Genomic DNA, 14,853 nt, shown 5'->3' with positions numbered 1-14,853 from the left:
AGCAGTTCACATCATAGTAGATAGGGGGCAGAGCGGAGCAGTTCACACCATGGCAGATAGAGGGCAGAGTAAAAGACTAGGGAGAGAAAAACAAACAAAAAACAAAACAAAGTAAAGACACATGGCAGGGGTCCACTTCCTCCAACTATTCCATCAAGGAATGAAGTGATGCATTAGACTAGACCCTTTATGATGAAATTGTATCTGGAAATACCATCTCTCTTTCTCCCCCAGCCCGCCCCTCTCTCTCTCTCTCTCTCTCTCTCTCTCTCTCTCTCTCTCTCTCTCACACACACACACACACACACACACACACACACACACACAGAGAGAGAGACAGAGAGACAGAAAGAGGCAGAGACAGAAGGAGGGAAGGAGGGAAAGGGAGAGAGACAGAGACAGAGAGATTAACTATCACACATGGTGTAGTCAAAACCTAAATCTAAGGTTGGGCCAATACCTGCATTTCTGGAGTCTACTGGAATTCACTGTGGTCCTAACCTCTGCGCCCCACCATCTTCATCCATGGCTTCCTAGTTGATGGGGTGCTAGACTCCTGGAACCAAAACAGACATCTCACAACCACACAATGCCTCTTTGTTAGGGAATATTCCCTATAATACAGGGATAATAAATGAATGCTCAGATTCTTTTAAGAATTCCAACAATACAGTAAAAGATGGCAGTGTCATGTGACATCGCTTTCTTTCCACTGCAGTCTAGATGACGCAGCCTTTGATGCTGTGGAGTCATTCTAGTCACTTTAAAGCAGTGGGAAGCAGTTTGCAGTTAGAAATCAAAGGACTTCGGATAGGCTGGACTCGAGGGCTGTTGGGTCCTGGCGTGGCTCTGGGCACCTCTTCACCTATCTCTTTATCTGTACCCCAGGGTAAAATATCTTACCCAATGAGCTGGGATTTGATAGAAATAAAGTATTGAATTTAGGAGAGATGAATTTCAGAAAGTTAAAAACACACATGTGCAAGAGAATATTTTTGTTCCTCCCTGCCCTCAATAATATTGCCTTACCTTCTCATTTGAAAGCTGTGCATGCTAATTAACTAGCTAAGGCTGCTGTCCTGAGCATGCTATTCCAGAGACATAGACAAACACATGTGTGCCTTTCACAGTGTCAGAGTTTATGGAATGACATTAAATTCACAAGGTGCAGCAGTTTGCTAGATTATCCCACCTACTTGGGTCCTTTTTTTTTAATCCAATATTTTATTTATTTACATTTCAGACATTATCCCCTTTCCTCATTCCCCCCTTCCTCATTAATCCCCTATCCCATTCCCCCTCCTCCTACTTCTATTATGGTGTGCCCCCACCCATCCACCCATTCCCGCCTCTCTGCTCCTGAATTCCCCAACACTAGGGCTTCCAGACTTTCAGTGACCAAGGCCCTCCTCTTCCACTGATGCCTGACAAGGCCATCCTCAACCAACTATACAGGTGGAGCCATGAGTCCCTCCCTTTGTGTTCCCAGGCTGGAGCTTTAGACCCTAGAAGCTCTGGTTGAGTATTTTGTTACTCCTTCTAAGAAGGACCAAAGCACCCACACTTTGGTCTTCCTTCTTCTTCTTGAGCTTCATGTGGTCTATGCGTTGTATCTTAGGTATTGTCAGCTTGTGGGCTAATATCCACTTATCAGTGAGTGCATACCATGTGTGTTCTTTTGTTATTGGGTGACCTCACTCAGAGTGATATTTTCCAGTTCCATCCATTTGCCAAAGAATTTCACGAATTCATTGTTTTTAATAGCTGAGTAATACTCCATTGTGTAAATATATCACATTTTCTGTATCCATTCCTCTGTTGAAGGACATCTGGGTCCTTTCCAGCTTCTGGTTATTATAAATAAGGCTGCTATGAACACAGTGGAGCATGTGTCCCTGTTGTATGTTGGAGCATCTTTTGGATATATGCCCAGGAGTGGTATAGCTGGGTCCTTAAGTAATAATATGTTCAATTTTCTGAGGAACTACCAGACTGCTTTCCATAGTGGTTGTACCAGCTTACAATCCCACCAACAATGGAGGAGTGTTCCTTTTTCTCCACATCCTTGCCAACATCTTCTGTCACCTGAGTTTTTGATCTTAGCCATTCTGACTGGTGTGAGATGGAATCTCAGGATTCCTTTGATTTGCATTTCCCTGACGATTAAGGATACTGAAATTTTCTTTAGATGCTTCTCTGCCATTTGAATTTCCTCAGTTGAGAATTCTTTGTTTAGCTCTGTACCCCATTTTAAAATCAGGTTATTTGATTGTCTAGAGTCTAATTTCTTCAGTTCTTTGTATACCTTGGATATTAGCCCTCTATCAGATGTAGGATTGGTAAAGATTTTTCCCAATCTGTTGGTTGCTGCTTTGTCTTATTGATGGCGTCTTTTGCTTTACAGAAGCTTTGCAGTTTTATGAGGTTTCATTTGTCAATTGTTGATCTTAGAGCTTAAGCCATTGGTATTCTGTTCAGGAATTTTCCCCTATGCCCACGTGTTCAAGGCTTTTCCTCATTTTCTCTCCTATTAGTTTCAGTGTAGCTGGTTTTATGTGGAGGTCCTTGATCCACTCGGACTTGAGCTTTGTACAAGAAGATAAGTATGAATCAATTTACATTCTTCTACATGCTGACCTCCAGTTGAACCAGCACCATTTGTTGAAAATGTTGTATTTTTTCTACTGGATGGTTTTAGCTCCTTTGTCAAAGATCAAGCGACTGTAGTTACGTGGGTTCATTTCTGGGTCTTCTATTCTATTCCATTGATCCTTCTGCCTGTCTCTGTTCCAATACCATGCAGTTTTTATCACTATTGCTCTGTAGTACAGCTTGAAGTCAGGGATGGTGATTTCCCCAGAAGTTCTTTTGTTGTTGGGAATAGTTTTCGCTATCCTGGGGTTTTTGTTATTCCAAATGAATTTGAGAATTTTTCTTTATATCTGTGTGAAGACTTGAGTTGGAATTTTGATGGGGATTGCATTAAATCTGTAGATTGCTCTCGGCAAGATAGCCACTTTTACTATATTAATCCTGCCAATCCATGAGCATGGGAGATGTTTCCATCTTCTGAGATCTGCTTTGATTTCTTTCTTCAGGGACTTGAAGTTCTTGTCATACAGATCTTTCACTTGCTTTGTTGGATTCACACCAAGGTATTTTATATTTATGACTATTGTGAAGGGTGTCATTTCTCTAATTTCTTTCTCAGCCTGTTTATCTTTTGAGTAGAGGAAGGCAACTGACTTGTTTGAGTTGATTTTATAACCAGCCACTTTGCTAAAGTTGTTTATCAGGTTTAGGAGTTCTTTGGTGGAAGTTTTGGGGTCACTTAAGTATACTATCATATCATCTGCAAATAGTGAAATTTTGACTTCTTCCTTTCCAATTTGTATCCCTTTGACCTCCTTGTGTTGCCTAATTGCTCTGGCTAGGACTTCCAGTACTATATTGAATAGGTAGGGAGAGAGTGGGCAGCCTTGTCTAGTCCCTGATTTAAGTGGGATTGCTTCAAGTTTCTCTCCATTTAGTTTGATGGTAGCTACTGGTTTGCTGTATATTGCTTTTACTATATTTAGGTATGGGCCTTGGATTCCTGACCTTTGCAAGACTTTTACCATGAAGGGGTGTTGAATTTTGTCAAATGCTTTCTCAGCATCTAGTGAGATGATCATGTGGTTTTTTTCTTTGAGTTTGTTTATATAGTGGATTACATTGATGGATTTCCATATATCGAACCATCCCTGCATTCCTGGGATGAAACCTACTTGATCATGATGAATGATTGTTTTGATGTGTTCTTGGATTCGGTTTGCAAGAATTTTATTGAGTATTTTTGCATCGATATTCATAAGGGAAGTTGGTCTGAAGTTCTCTCTCTTTGTTGAGTCTTTGCGTGGTTTAGGTATGAGCATAATTGTGGCTTCATAGAACAAATTGGATAGTGTTCCTTCTGTTTCTATTTTATGGAACAGTTTAAAGAGAATTGGTATCAGGTCTTCTTTGAAGGTCTGATAGAACTCTGCACTAAAACCGTCTGGTCCCAGAGTTTTTTTGGTGGGGAGACTTTAATGACTGCTTCTATTTCTTTTGGGGTTATGTGACTGTTTAGATGGTTTATCTGGGCCTGATTTGACTTTGGTAACTGGTATTTGTCTAGAAAATTATACATTTCATCCAGATTTTCCAATTTTGTTGAGTATAGGCTCTTGTAGTAGGATCTGGTGATTTTTTAAATTTCCTTGGTTTCTGTTGTTATGTCTCCCTTTTCAGTTCTGATTTTATTAATTTGGATACTGTCTCTCTGCCCTCTGATTAGTCTGGCTAAGATTTTATCTATCTTGTTGATTTTCTTAAAGAACCAGTTCCTGGTTTTATTGGTTCTTTGTGTAGTTCTTTTTGTTTCTGCTTGGTTGATTTCAGCCCTGAGTTTGATTATTTCCTGCTGTCTACTCCTCTTTGGTGTGTTTGCTTCTTTTTGTTCTAGAGCTTTCAGGTGTGTTGTCAAGCTGCTAGTGTATGCTCTCTCCAGTTTCTTTTTGTAAGCACTTAGAGCTATTAGTTTTCCTCTTAACACTGCTTTCATTGTGTCCCATATGTTTTGGTGTTATGAGTCTTCATTTTCATTAAATTCTAAAAAGTCTTTAATTCCTTTCTTTATATCTTCCTTGACCAAGTCATCATTAAGTAGAGTGTTGTTCAGTTTCCACGTGAATATGGGCTTTCCATTGTTTTTGTCATTATTGAAGATCAGCCTTAGTCCATGGTGATCTGATAGGATGCATGGTATTATTTCAATTTTCTTGTATCTGTTGAGGCCTGTTTTGTGACTAAGTTTATGGTCTATTTTGGAGAAGGTACCATGAGGTGCTGAGAAGAAGGTATATTCTTTTGTTTTGGGATGAAATGTTCTATAGATCTCTGTTAAATCCATTTGGTTCATAACTTCTCTTAGTTTCACTCTGTCTCTCTTTAATTTCCGTTTCCATGACCTGTCCACTTCTGAGAGTGTGTGTTGAAGTCTCCCATTATTATTGTGTGAGGTGCAATTTGTGCTTTGAGCTTTAGTAAGGTTTCTTTTATGAAAGTGAGTGCTCTTGCATTTGGAGCATAGATGTTCAGAATTGAGAGTTCATCTTGTTTGAGCTTTCCTTTGATGAGTATCAAGTATCCTTCCTTATCTTTTTTGATAACTTTGGGTTGAAAGTCAATTTTATTCTCTAGCTTGTTTCTTGGGACCACTTGCTTGAAAAATTGTTTTCCAGCCTTTTACTCTAAGGTCGTGTCTATCTTTGTCACTGAGGTGTGTTTCCTCTAGGCAGCAAAATGCTGGGTCCTGTTTATGTATCCAGTCTGATAGTCTACGTCTTTTTATTGAGGAATTGAGTCCATTGATGTTAAGAGATATTAAGGAAAGGAGATTGTTGTTTCCTGTTATTTTTGTTATTAGCAGTGGCATTGTTTGTGTGGCTATCTTCTTTTGGATTTGTTGCAAGAAGATTACTTTCTTGCTCTTTCAAGAAGGGTATAATTTCCCTTCTTGTATTGGAGTTTTCCCTCTATCATCCTTTGTAGTGCTGGGTTTGTGGAAAGATATTGTGTAAACTTGGTTTTGTCATGGAATATCTTGGTTTCTCCGTCTATGGTAATTGAGAGTTTTGCTGGGTATAGTAGCCTGGGCTGGCATTTGTGTTCTCTTAGGGTCTGTATGACATCTATCCAGGATCTTCTCACTTTTATAGTATCTGGTGAGAAGTCTGGTGTAATTTTGATAGATCTGCCTTTATATGTTACTCGCCCTTTTTCCCTTAGTGCTTTTACTATTCTTTCTTTGTTTTGTGCATTTGGTGTTTTGATTATTATGTGATGGGAGGTATTTCTTTTCTGGTCTAGTCTATTTGGATAGAGTTCTGTGGGCTTCTTGTATGTTTATGGGCATCTCGTTCTTTAGGTTATGGACGTTTTCTTCTATAATTTTGTTGAAGATATTTATTGTCCCTTTAAGTTGGGAATCTTCACTCTCATCTATAACTATTATCCTTAGGTTTGGTCTTCTCATTGTGTCCTTGGTTTCCTGGATGTTTTGGGTTAGGAACTTTTTGCACTTTCACTTTTCTTTGACAGTTGTGTCAATATTTTCTATGGTATCTTCTGCACGTGAGATTCTCTCTTCTATCTCTTGTATTCTGTTGGTGATGGTTGCATCTATGACTCTTGATCTCTTTTCTAGGTTTTCTATCTCCAGGGTAGTCTGCCTTTGTGATTTCTTTATTGTTTCTACTTCCATTTTTATGTCCTGGATGATTTTGTTCAATCCCTTCATCTGTTTGGTTGTATTTTCTTGTAATACTTTAAGGAATTTTTGTGTTTCCTCTTTAAGGGCTTCTACCTGTTTACCTGAGTTCTCCTCAATTTCTTTGACAGTGTTATTTATGTCCTTCTTAAAGTCTTCTATCATCATCATGAGAAGTGATTTTAAATCTGAATCTTGCTTTCCTGGTGTGATGGGGTATTCGGGACTTTCTATTTGTGGGAGAATTAGGTTCTGATGATGCCAAATACCCTGGGTTGCTGATGCTTATGTTTTTGTGCTTGCCTTTTGTCATCTGGTTATCTTTAGTGCTACCTGCACTCACTGTGTCTGGATAGAGCCTGTCTTTCCTATTATCTTGGTTGTGTCAGAACTGTTTGGTGTCGGTGTTGCTGCCTGGGTTAGAGCTCCTGGGAGCCCTGCCTCCTCTGGGTTTTGTGAGATTGGGTGCAGAGCTAAAGCCCAGGATCCTCTCAGTGCTAGGGTGCAGACAGGAAGGAACCAGTGCCCCGGGCCAGGAGTAAATTCCTGGGTCTCAGTGGGTCCCAGTTACTCCCTGTTTGGGGCAGGTGTTGCTGTCTCCTTACCTAAGATACTGCCCCAGTTAGAGCTCCTGGGAGCCCCACCTCCTGTGGGTTTTGTGGAATTGGGTGCAGAGCTGAAGCCCAGGATCTGCTCAGTGTTTGGGTGCAGCCAAAGCCCTAATTGGGTCTTAATTACTAATATTTTTATTCCATATCTTAATTACTAATATTGACTGTCACACCATCCATTGGAGAACACAGTTAATACATCTCTGCATTTGTCTACATGTGGTTTCCATAATGAATACAAGTTAGAGAGAGTGCAGGAGAGTTCAGAGGTCATAGAAACTGAGATGGGATGCCCAGACGGGTGGCGGGGAAGATGCTGCTGCTGTATAGAAATCAGGCCTCGGGAGAGACGTGGTTTAGAATAAAGATGCAGTGAGCGGCAGAGAAGGAAGGGCAGAACCAGCTCCAGAGCAGAAACAGAAGGTCCAGGTCCAACAGGCGAACAGGAAGGCATGGCCAGACAGACAGAAGCTGTGTGGGGGCTCCATCAGCACTGGGAACCAATGACAGTTAGCTGGGGGTTCTCTGGGGGTTCCTTGCTGCACACATAGGGTTTCAGATGACAGGTTGGGGCGGGGCTGTGACATCTCAGCGAGAAGAGGCATTAATCTTTTGATGGGATCCAGGTGAGGGAGTTCCCCTTTCTTTGGTCTGGGGTGTCCAAGAAGTTTTAGAGCCTTGGTTCCCAGTGTAATTTTAATAAACTTGTGTGCCTCTAGCGTCTCAGTTCATTCTACTACAAAGAACAAGTCATTTATTAGGTCTGTGCTGGGTGGCTGATGAAGTCAGATGGTGGCATGCATGCCGTGTGTGTGTGTGTGTGTGTGTGTGTGTGTGTGTGTGTGTTTGTGTGTGTGTCTCCACCCTGACTTGCACTCTCAAAAGAAAGTAAAGCCACCAGCAAAAGGCTGTACAATGACGTTCCCAAGGGCAAAGTGCAGCTGAAAGAACAGTTTTACACAGTGTGGAGTCACACAGAGCATAGCTAGCCTGATCTTCATGCTGCCTTCTCCCTCTCTAGTGGTGAAGAAGCTGGCCGATTTTGAGTTGCCTTACACTAGTCTTCAGAATTCTGAAGTGGAAAACTGTAAGATTGGACTCAGGAAGTGGTAAGTACCTGTAGGGTCAGAACTTGCCAGTCTCACCATAGCTTGAGAGACAGGTGTGTGTTGGGGTGGGGAATGGGGGCTTGGAGTAAAAACTGGCAAGACACTCCTGAGTGTGCCTTTGCTCTGGGCTAGATAGCTGTAGTAACTGAAGGAGTCCTTCATAGTTACAAGCAGGTCTGATGACTGTTGGACTGTGGCCTGCCTGGAAGACAGAGGGTACGACTTTGGCAATTCACACTGAATTTGACTCCTCGTGTGCATGGCTCACATTCCTAAAGCATATGTACCAGGGCCACCCATATCCGTAGATTAAAAGGGCTAGCTCTGCTCTGTGTGACCCCCACACTGTGTAAGACTGTTCTTTAGGCTGTGCTTTGCCCCTGGGAACTCCGCTGTACAGCCTTTTGCTTGTGGCTTTTCTTCCTTTTGAGGGTGCAAGTTAGAGTGGCCACACACGCATGCACACACACACACACACACACACACACACATGTGCGTGCGCACGCCGCCATCTGTCTTCATCAGAAAATGCTGTTCTTTTCCTAGGAAGAGGAGTCCTACTAAGAACAAATACACAGAAAATCACAGGGCAAGGCAGCTTGTTTTCCCAGCCGTGTCCCACAAGCTCAGCTCGTGGTTATTACTGTGACTGTGTTGAGTTGCTGCTCAAGTTAGCTCTGTTCAGCTTTGTTTTTCTGTAGTCTGAGGACACAAACTTAAAAAAAAAAGATTCTTGATATTTAGAGATAGTGATTTACTTGACTCAGTGCTATTTTGTTGCATCTAGTCTGTGGCTTTGAGTTCTGAAGGGATAGTCCCAGCTACTCAGAAACTTTTGAGAAATCATTAAAACCTTGTGTCTTAAGTACTTGAGAAGGAGGAAAGGACCCTGCTTCCACTAAGGGTTTAGACAGTAACTCTTCTGATGCTGCTTCCAACACTGTGTGTCCGAGCATGGTAGTTCCCAGAAGCAGAAAACACAACCTAAGTTCCAGCTTGCCAAGTTCTGTGAGCTCACTAAGCCTCAGTTTACATGTTTGTAAAATAGGAGAATAATCCTAGGATTGTTGTGAAGATTTAGAGCAATCCTGAATACTCAGTAAAATCTGGTCATGTTTGTTACAGTCATTGGTAAGAACGGTAACATCAACAATAACAGAAAGTTCCTGGGCTGAGACTTCTCAAGTTTACACTTTCCCTGAGGGCTTGAGATCAAAAGAGTGTGGCCAGACTTCTCTCCCACACCTAGAAGCCTGCATTGCACATTAGGCTGTGCCTCGGTCTTCCTTAGATAGGTGCATCCCAGATGCCCAGATGCAAAGGCAAGGTAAGGACCCGCCAGAGTCACAGGCCAGCACCTCCGCCCAGCAGATGGCTTTGATCATGAATAGGAGGAAAAGAGCCACACTGCTGTAGCCGGAGCTGAAGGCCAGATTTCCACAAGGGAACGACATAACACCCTGGGGTGTCTTGCCCCCTCTCCAGAGGAGGCCTTTCCAGCGGCAACAGGGAAGCCAGCTCCAAGTTGCATGATTCTGACTGGTGGGCCTGGCTGGGTTTGAAGGATTTGTCTTCATCCAGGACTTGTCTTGAGTGTGTCTCTCCACTGATTATAGGGTTCCCTCTGGATCAGAGGGTGTGGGCCCTGGCAGCTCAGAGCCCTATGCCAAAAGGTGTCTCAGGGCTGTCCAACTGTGATGCAATTCTCAGTCACATAGTGCCTTCTGAGGTGTGTGAACATTAGCTAAGGGGAAAGTTAGTTGGAATGTTTCGGTTGCTTTTCTCCCCCAGAATGAGCTGGACCTTCAGATCCTGTTTTCATCCTTTCCTGGGTCTGAGCACACTGTTCTGCGTGCAAGAACTGCTTGCCTCTGCCTTCTCAGTTGTACATCACCCACATCTCCTCTTTCCGTTTCTGTCCATCCTCACTGGGCTTACACACAGCGAATCTGTTTATCTTGGTGGTTCTGATCTGACAGATACACATAGATCCCCCAATATGTGCAAGTCACTCTGCTGAACCCAGAAGGGTATTTTTTAGGCTGGAATGCTGGAGCCTTCACATCTGGTGTCAAAGCAAGTTGATCAAAGCAGTGATTGGGATAAATTGAAGTCACTGGCGAAGCACAGAGGAAGACGTTAGCACAGGCTGGGGAGCAGGGCCCAGGGAAGGGGAGTCTGCAGAGAAAGGAGGATGTTGGGGCAGTGACCTTCTAGGAAAGAGAGGAGGAGGAGAAAGGGGAGGGAGACATGGCTGGAGTGTAGCGTTGGTGTGGGGTGGTTAGGGATAGATGGGAAATGAATGGAGAAGGGAGCCACAAAGTGCCTCAGACATGAGCCAGAAAAATGATCCAGACCCCATAGCCTGAGAGCTGACGAGCTGCTCAGGAAAAGTCTCACCAGGAGGAACATGAAGCAGGAGGAAGGATCAAAAACCTGGTGTGGGGATGCTTTCTGAGCAGCTCCAGAGGCAGAAAGGGGGGGCCAGGTGCAGGGTGCTGAGTGTGGATGGGCAGGTGGGGGGCAGGTGCAGGGCAGGTGCAGGACAGGTGCAGGGCAGGTGGAGGGCAGGTGCAGGGCAGGTGCAGGGCAGGTGCAGGGCAGGTGCAGGACAGGTGGAGGGCAGGTGCAGGGCAGGTGCAGGGCAGGTGGACAGGACAGGTGCAGGGCAGGTGGACAAGGCAAGTGGACGGGACAGGGAAATGGAATCCAGGACTCACTGACTGAGTGTGAACAGAAATGCACATCATTTTCCTAAAGGTGTGCATGTGTGTGTGTTCACATGCACGTGTGTGTACATGTGTAACCTTTATTCTAGAGCTCACCAGGTAAAAGCTCACCATAAATGAAAAAACAGGACACAGAAAGAATAAAGGAAGAAATCAAAGGCTAAGCAAGTAGAGTGGTATAGTTTTATGAGAGAAGGGGACCCAGTTCCCAGGGCAGAAGGCTGTAGTTTTCCAGAACATCTGGCTGTGTCTCTAGGCCTATGTAATCATGTCTGTAATTATGCAGGTACCTGGACCCAGCTCTGGACTCCATGTTGATGGACTGCAGGGCAGCTGGAGACTTGCTGTACATGCAGGTGAGGTTGGCAGTGGGTGTTGTGGTTGGAACTACATGTGTTTCCCTAGTAGTTGAGAATCTATGTAGAATAGGCAAGACATGAGACAATCTAGAGACATTTCCAGGGACTGGGATGGGAGTGGAAGGACAACGTTGTTTAATGGGTAAGCAGGGTTTTCTTTTTGTTTTTTGCTTTTTTCTTTTTGTGTCGTTGTTGTTTTGTTTATATTGCTTGGAATAGGATCTCACTATGAAGCCTAGTCTGGCCTTGAACTCTTGATTCATCTCTCCCAGTCTCCTAAGTGCTGGCATTAAAGACACGAGTCACTATAGAGCGTTTGTTAGGAACTATAAAAGGCTTGGGTGTAGACAGTGGTGACGGTTGTACAACATTACATGCATGTGAAACCACTCGATTATATACTAAGGATGGCTAGAGAGGCGCTGGAGAGAAGGCTCAGAGATCAAGAGTACTTGCTACTGCTGCCGAGGATCCAGGCTGTTCCCAGCACCCATATGGTGCCTCACAACTGTAGTTTTAGTTTCAGGGGTTCGACATCCTCTTTTGGTCTCCGTGGGGACCAGGCACACACAGGATGTGCATACACACATATAGGCACACACGCATACACAAACAAATAAAGCAGGTGTGGTATTGCACGCCTGTGAGTCCAGTACTGGGAAGATAGAGGCTGAGGAATTAGGAACAGTTCACTCCAGCCTGAAATACATGAGACCAGTTGTTTTCATTGGAGTCTGTTGCTACACTTGTTATGACTTAGCATTCTTTCATGTATAAAGAAGGCTTTTCCTCATGGTGTTAATTATCCTAGATAACTTTGAAAGCTATAATAACCTAATATTTGATTATACACCAACTCACTTTCCTATTTCAGGGTATCTTATACTGCACTACCTCACAGAGTAGCTGTAGGTTTGGGGTTGAAAGTATAGGATATCACCAGATACATTATCAGTATCAGTGTTTTGTGTATAGAAAGCTGCATTTACATCTATTACATATGATTATTTCTACATTCATATTCTGTCATTATCCCTTAAAAAGATAGTCCTTCCATCAAGATAAACATATTCATGTTTAATTTTCTACTTTAAAATATATTCATTTCTTGAAATCATATGTGTGTATTCATGTCTCTGTGTGGGTTTGTGCATGGAAGTGCAGGTGCCTGTGGTGGCCAGAGGCATGGGATGCCCTGGAGCTGGTGACACAGGTGCCTGTGGTGAGCCATCTCACATGAATGTTAGGAGCTGCCCTCTGGTCCTCTAAAGGACAGCAGTATTCTTAACTGCTAAGCTATCTCTCTCACCCGTCCCCTGCCTTTCAGCTTGGTTTTACACTGTGATCTCTTAGGAAGTTATTTGACTGGATGACAGGACTTCCTTTGCCAAGAAGTCTAATTGTCCCAAACTGTGGAACACTCTTCCTACTCAGTAATTTGATTGACCCTAAAACAGCTGTGGTGGCACTTTCTGTTAATCCATGCACTTGAGAGGCTGAGGCCAAAGGATCATGAGTTTGAGGCCAGCCTGACCTATATAAAGAGTGCCCAATATTGAGACCCCGTCTCAGAACAAAGCAACAACAAAAAAGCAATCTTTATAACCTGTCAGATGGTTATGTAGAGCCACTTGGGTCTAGGTTTTTAGCTCTTTATACAGATTAATTTATTTCTACTAAGGTTGATAATTATATACTTATGCTTTTTTAAGGCAGTGCAGGACATTGAGGTAGAATGGATGAAACCCACACAGGCTCAGAGGGAGGAATTAAAGGCACTGCAGAAGAAAGAGAATCAAACGAAGGTGAGTTAAGCTTGGTACTGAGAGGGTCCCTTAAAGTGAACTCCAGACACAGCCTAGAATCAGCTGTTACTGTCGTTCACAACCCTACCCAGCACTGAAACTGAGAGTGGCTCTGCTAACCTCTGATTCTAAAATTAGTAAAAGTTTGCTGTGTAAGGACTCATATATACATATATATATTTGTATATGTATACATATATATATATATATATATATATATATATATATATACAGTCTTTGGCCAAGTTAATTAATATAGATCCTCCATATTATTCTATAACTGCAGAGTATTCTCCTTTATGATTATGTTACCATTTAGCCAGCCAGTTTTCTTTTATTGGAAGTCAAATTGCTAACAGCTCACGTTCCAGGACTCTAATTTATACTTCCTCTTCTTGTGTGAGCTTCAGGGTTTGGAACAAATATGCTAGCTGGCACCACTTCATCTTATGCACACATGCAAGGAGGCTGAACAGAAGATGAACAAACTGACTCAAAGCAATTTGACCTAAACCAGAGATGAGCTCACAATGGCTCATGAGCCACTGTTGTTACAAATAAAGTTTTATTGGCACACAGAGGTACTTATTTATGTGTGTTCCTGCTAGTCACTTTTGTGCCACAGTAAAAGAGGTGTGGCATTGTAGAGACAGTAGACTCCTAAAGCCATTGCTGGAGACCACATCCAGGACCTCACACATGTGGACAAATGTGTGTGTGTGTGTGTGTGTGTGTGTGTGTGTGTGTGCTCACGGCCAGAAGAGGGCATCAGATTCTTTGGAGCTGGAGTTTCAGACAGCTGTGAGCTGCCTGACCTGGGTGCTGGACATTGAACTCTGTCCTCCTTGCCAGATCAGCAAGTGCTCTTACCCACTGAGCCATCTCTCAGCCCCAGGTCTGATGTTCTCAAGAGAATGAGTTTTCTAGTGGATAATCCTTGCAGATTTCTGTCCTCTGGTTTCTAGGTGTTAGTGCATCTTCATGAATGGCAAACGCCAAGGAGTATTTGAGTAAATCGCTTACTCGTTAACAAGCAGCATGTAGCTTTACCTTTAATTAAATCCCTTCACTTCATTAGTTCACAACAGCTATTGAATGTTTAAAAGATTTCCCTTCCTGCTTGCTTTATTCCTTCAGTGCTGGGGATTGAGCTCAGGCCTCATGCACACTGGCCAGTGCTCTGCCTCTGAACTGTCCCCAGCCCTCATCTCAAATAAAAGAGACAAGCGTGCTGAAAGATGGCTCAGTGGTAAGGAGAACTGCTGCTCTTGAGAGGACCCAGCTTTGGTCCTTAGCACCCACACATTGGTTCACCACCATCCATAGCTCCCCCAGGAGATCTGATGTCCTCTTCTGACCTCCACAGGGACACACATGATACACGTGACACGCATGATACCTGCAGGCAAATCACTCTGATGAGTTAGAATCACGTCCACTCTTTTGTTTTTTCAACTTGATCCTTTGCTTCTGTGTTTTGGCTCCAAGTACTCAACAGGAGTAGGGTCAGAAGTCGGAGAAGGGACTAGGCAGGACTAGCTCCTGCATGGTATAGCAGTGACCCTCCTAGGACCTATTGTCTACACTGGGCGCCTCATTTGTATGCTCTAGAGCCAAGGGCCTTTGCTGTGAGTCCACCCTATGAGTTTCTCTGTGAGTCCATCCTATGGGTTTCTCTGTGAGCCCATCCTATGGTTTCTCTGTGAGCCCATCCTCTGGTTTCCCTGTGAGCCCATCCTCTGGTTTCTCTGTAATCCCATCCTATGGTTTCCCTGTGAGTCCATCCTATGGTTTCTCTGTGAGTCCATCCTATGGGTTTCCCTGTGAGTCCATCCTATGGTTTCTCTGTGAGTCCATCCTCTGGTTTCTCTGTGAGCCCATCCTCTGGTTTCTCTGTGAGCCCATCCTCTGGTTTCTCTGTGAGTCCATCCTATGGTTTCTCTGTGAG

At 43.4% G+C, this 14,853-nt stretch overlaps 1 protein-coding gene across 2 annotated transcripts in view; it reads left to right on the top strand.

The window, feature by feature from the left end:
• The window catches only part of Snx31 (sorting nexin 31), a 56,684-nt gene that overhangs the window by 18,661 nt on the left and 23,170 nt on the right, over positions 1 to 14,853 (top strand). For both annotated transcript variants that reach the window (XM_028767274.1, XM_028767264.1), the window contains exons 7-9: positions 7,925 to 8,012; positions 11,028 to 11,097; positions 12,813 to 12,905. In XM_028767274.1, coding sequence (XP_028623107.1) covers positions 7,925 to 8,012; positions 11,028 to 11,097; positions 12,813 to 12,905 — 251 coding nt within the window. The remainder of the gene's footprint in view (positions 1 to 7,924; positions 8,013 to 11,027; positions 11,098 to 12,812; positions 12,906 to 14,853) is intronic.

This window comes from Grammomys surdaster, unplaced genomic scaffold (assembly GCF_004785775.1).
Source record: "Grammomys surdaster isolate TR1022 unplaced genomic scaffold, NIH_TR_1.0 63, whole genome shotgun sequence".
Classification (NCBI taxonomy): domain Eukaryota; kingdom Metazoa; phylum Chordata; class Mammalia; order Rodentia; family Muridae; genus Grammomys; species Grammomys surdaster.
This window is presented reverse-complemented; position numbering and strand designations above follow the sequence as displayed.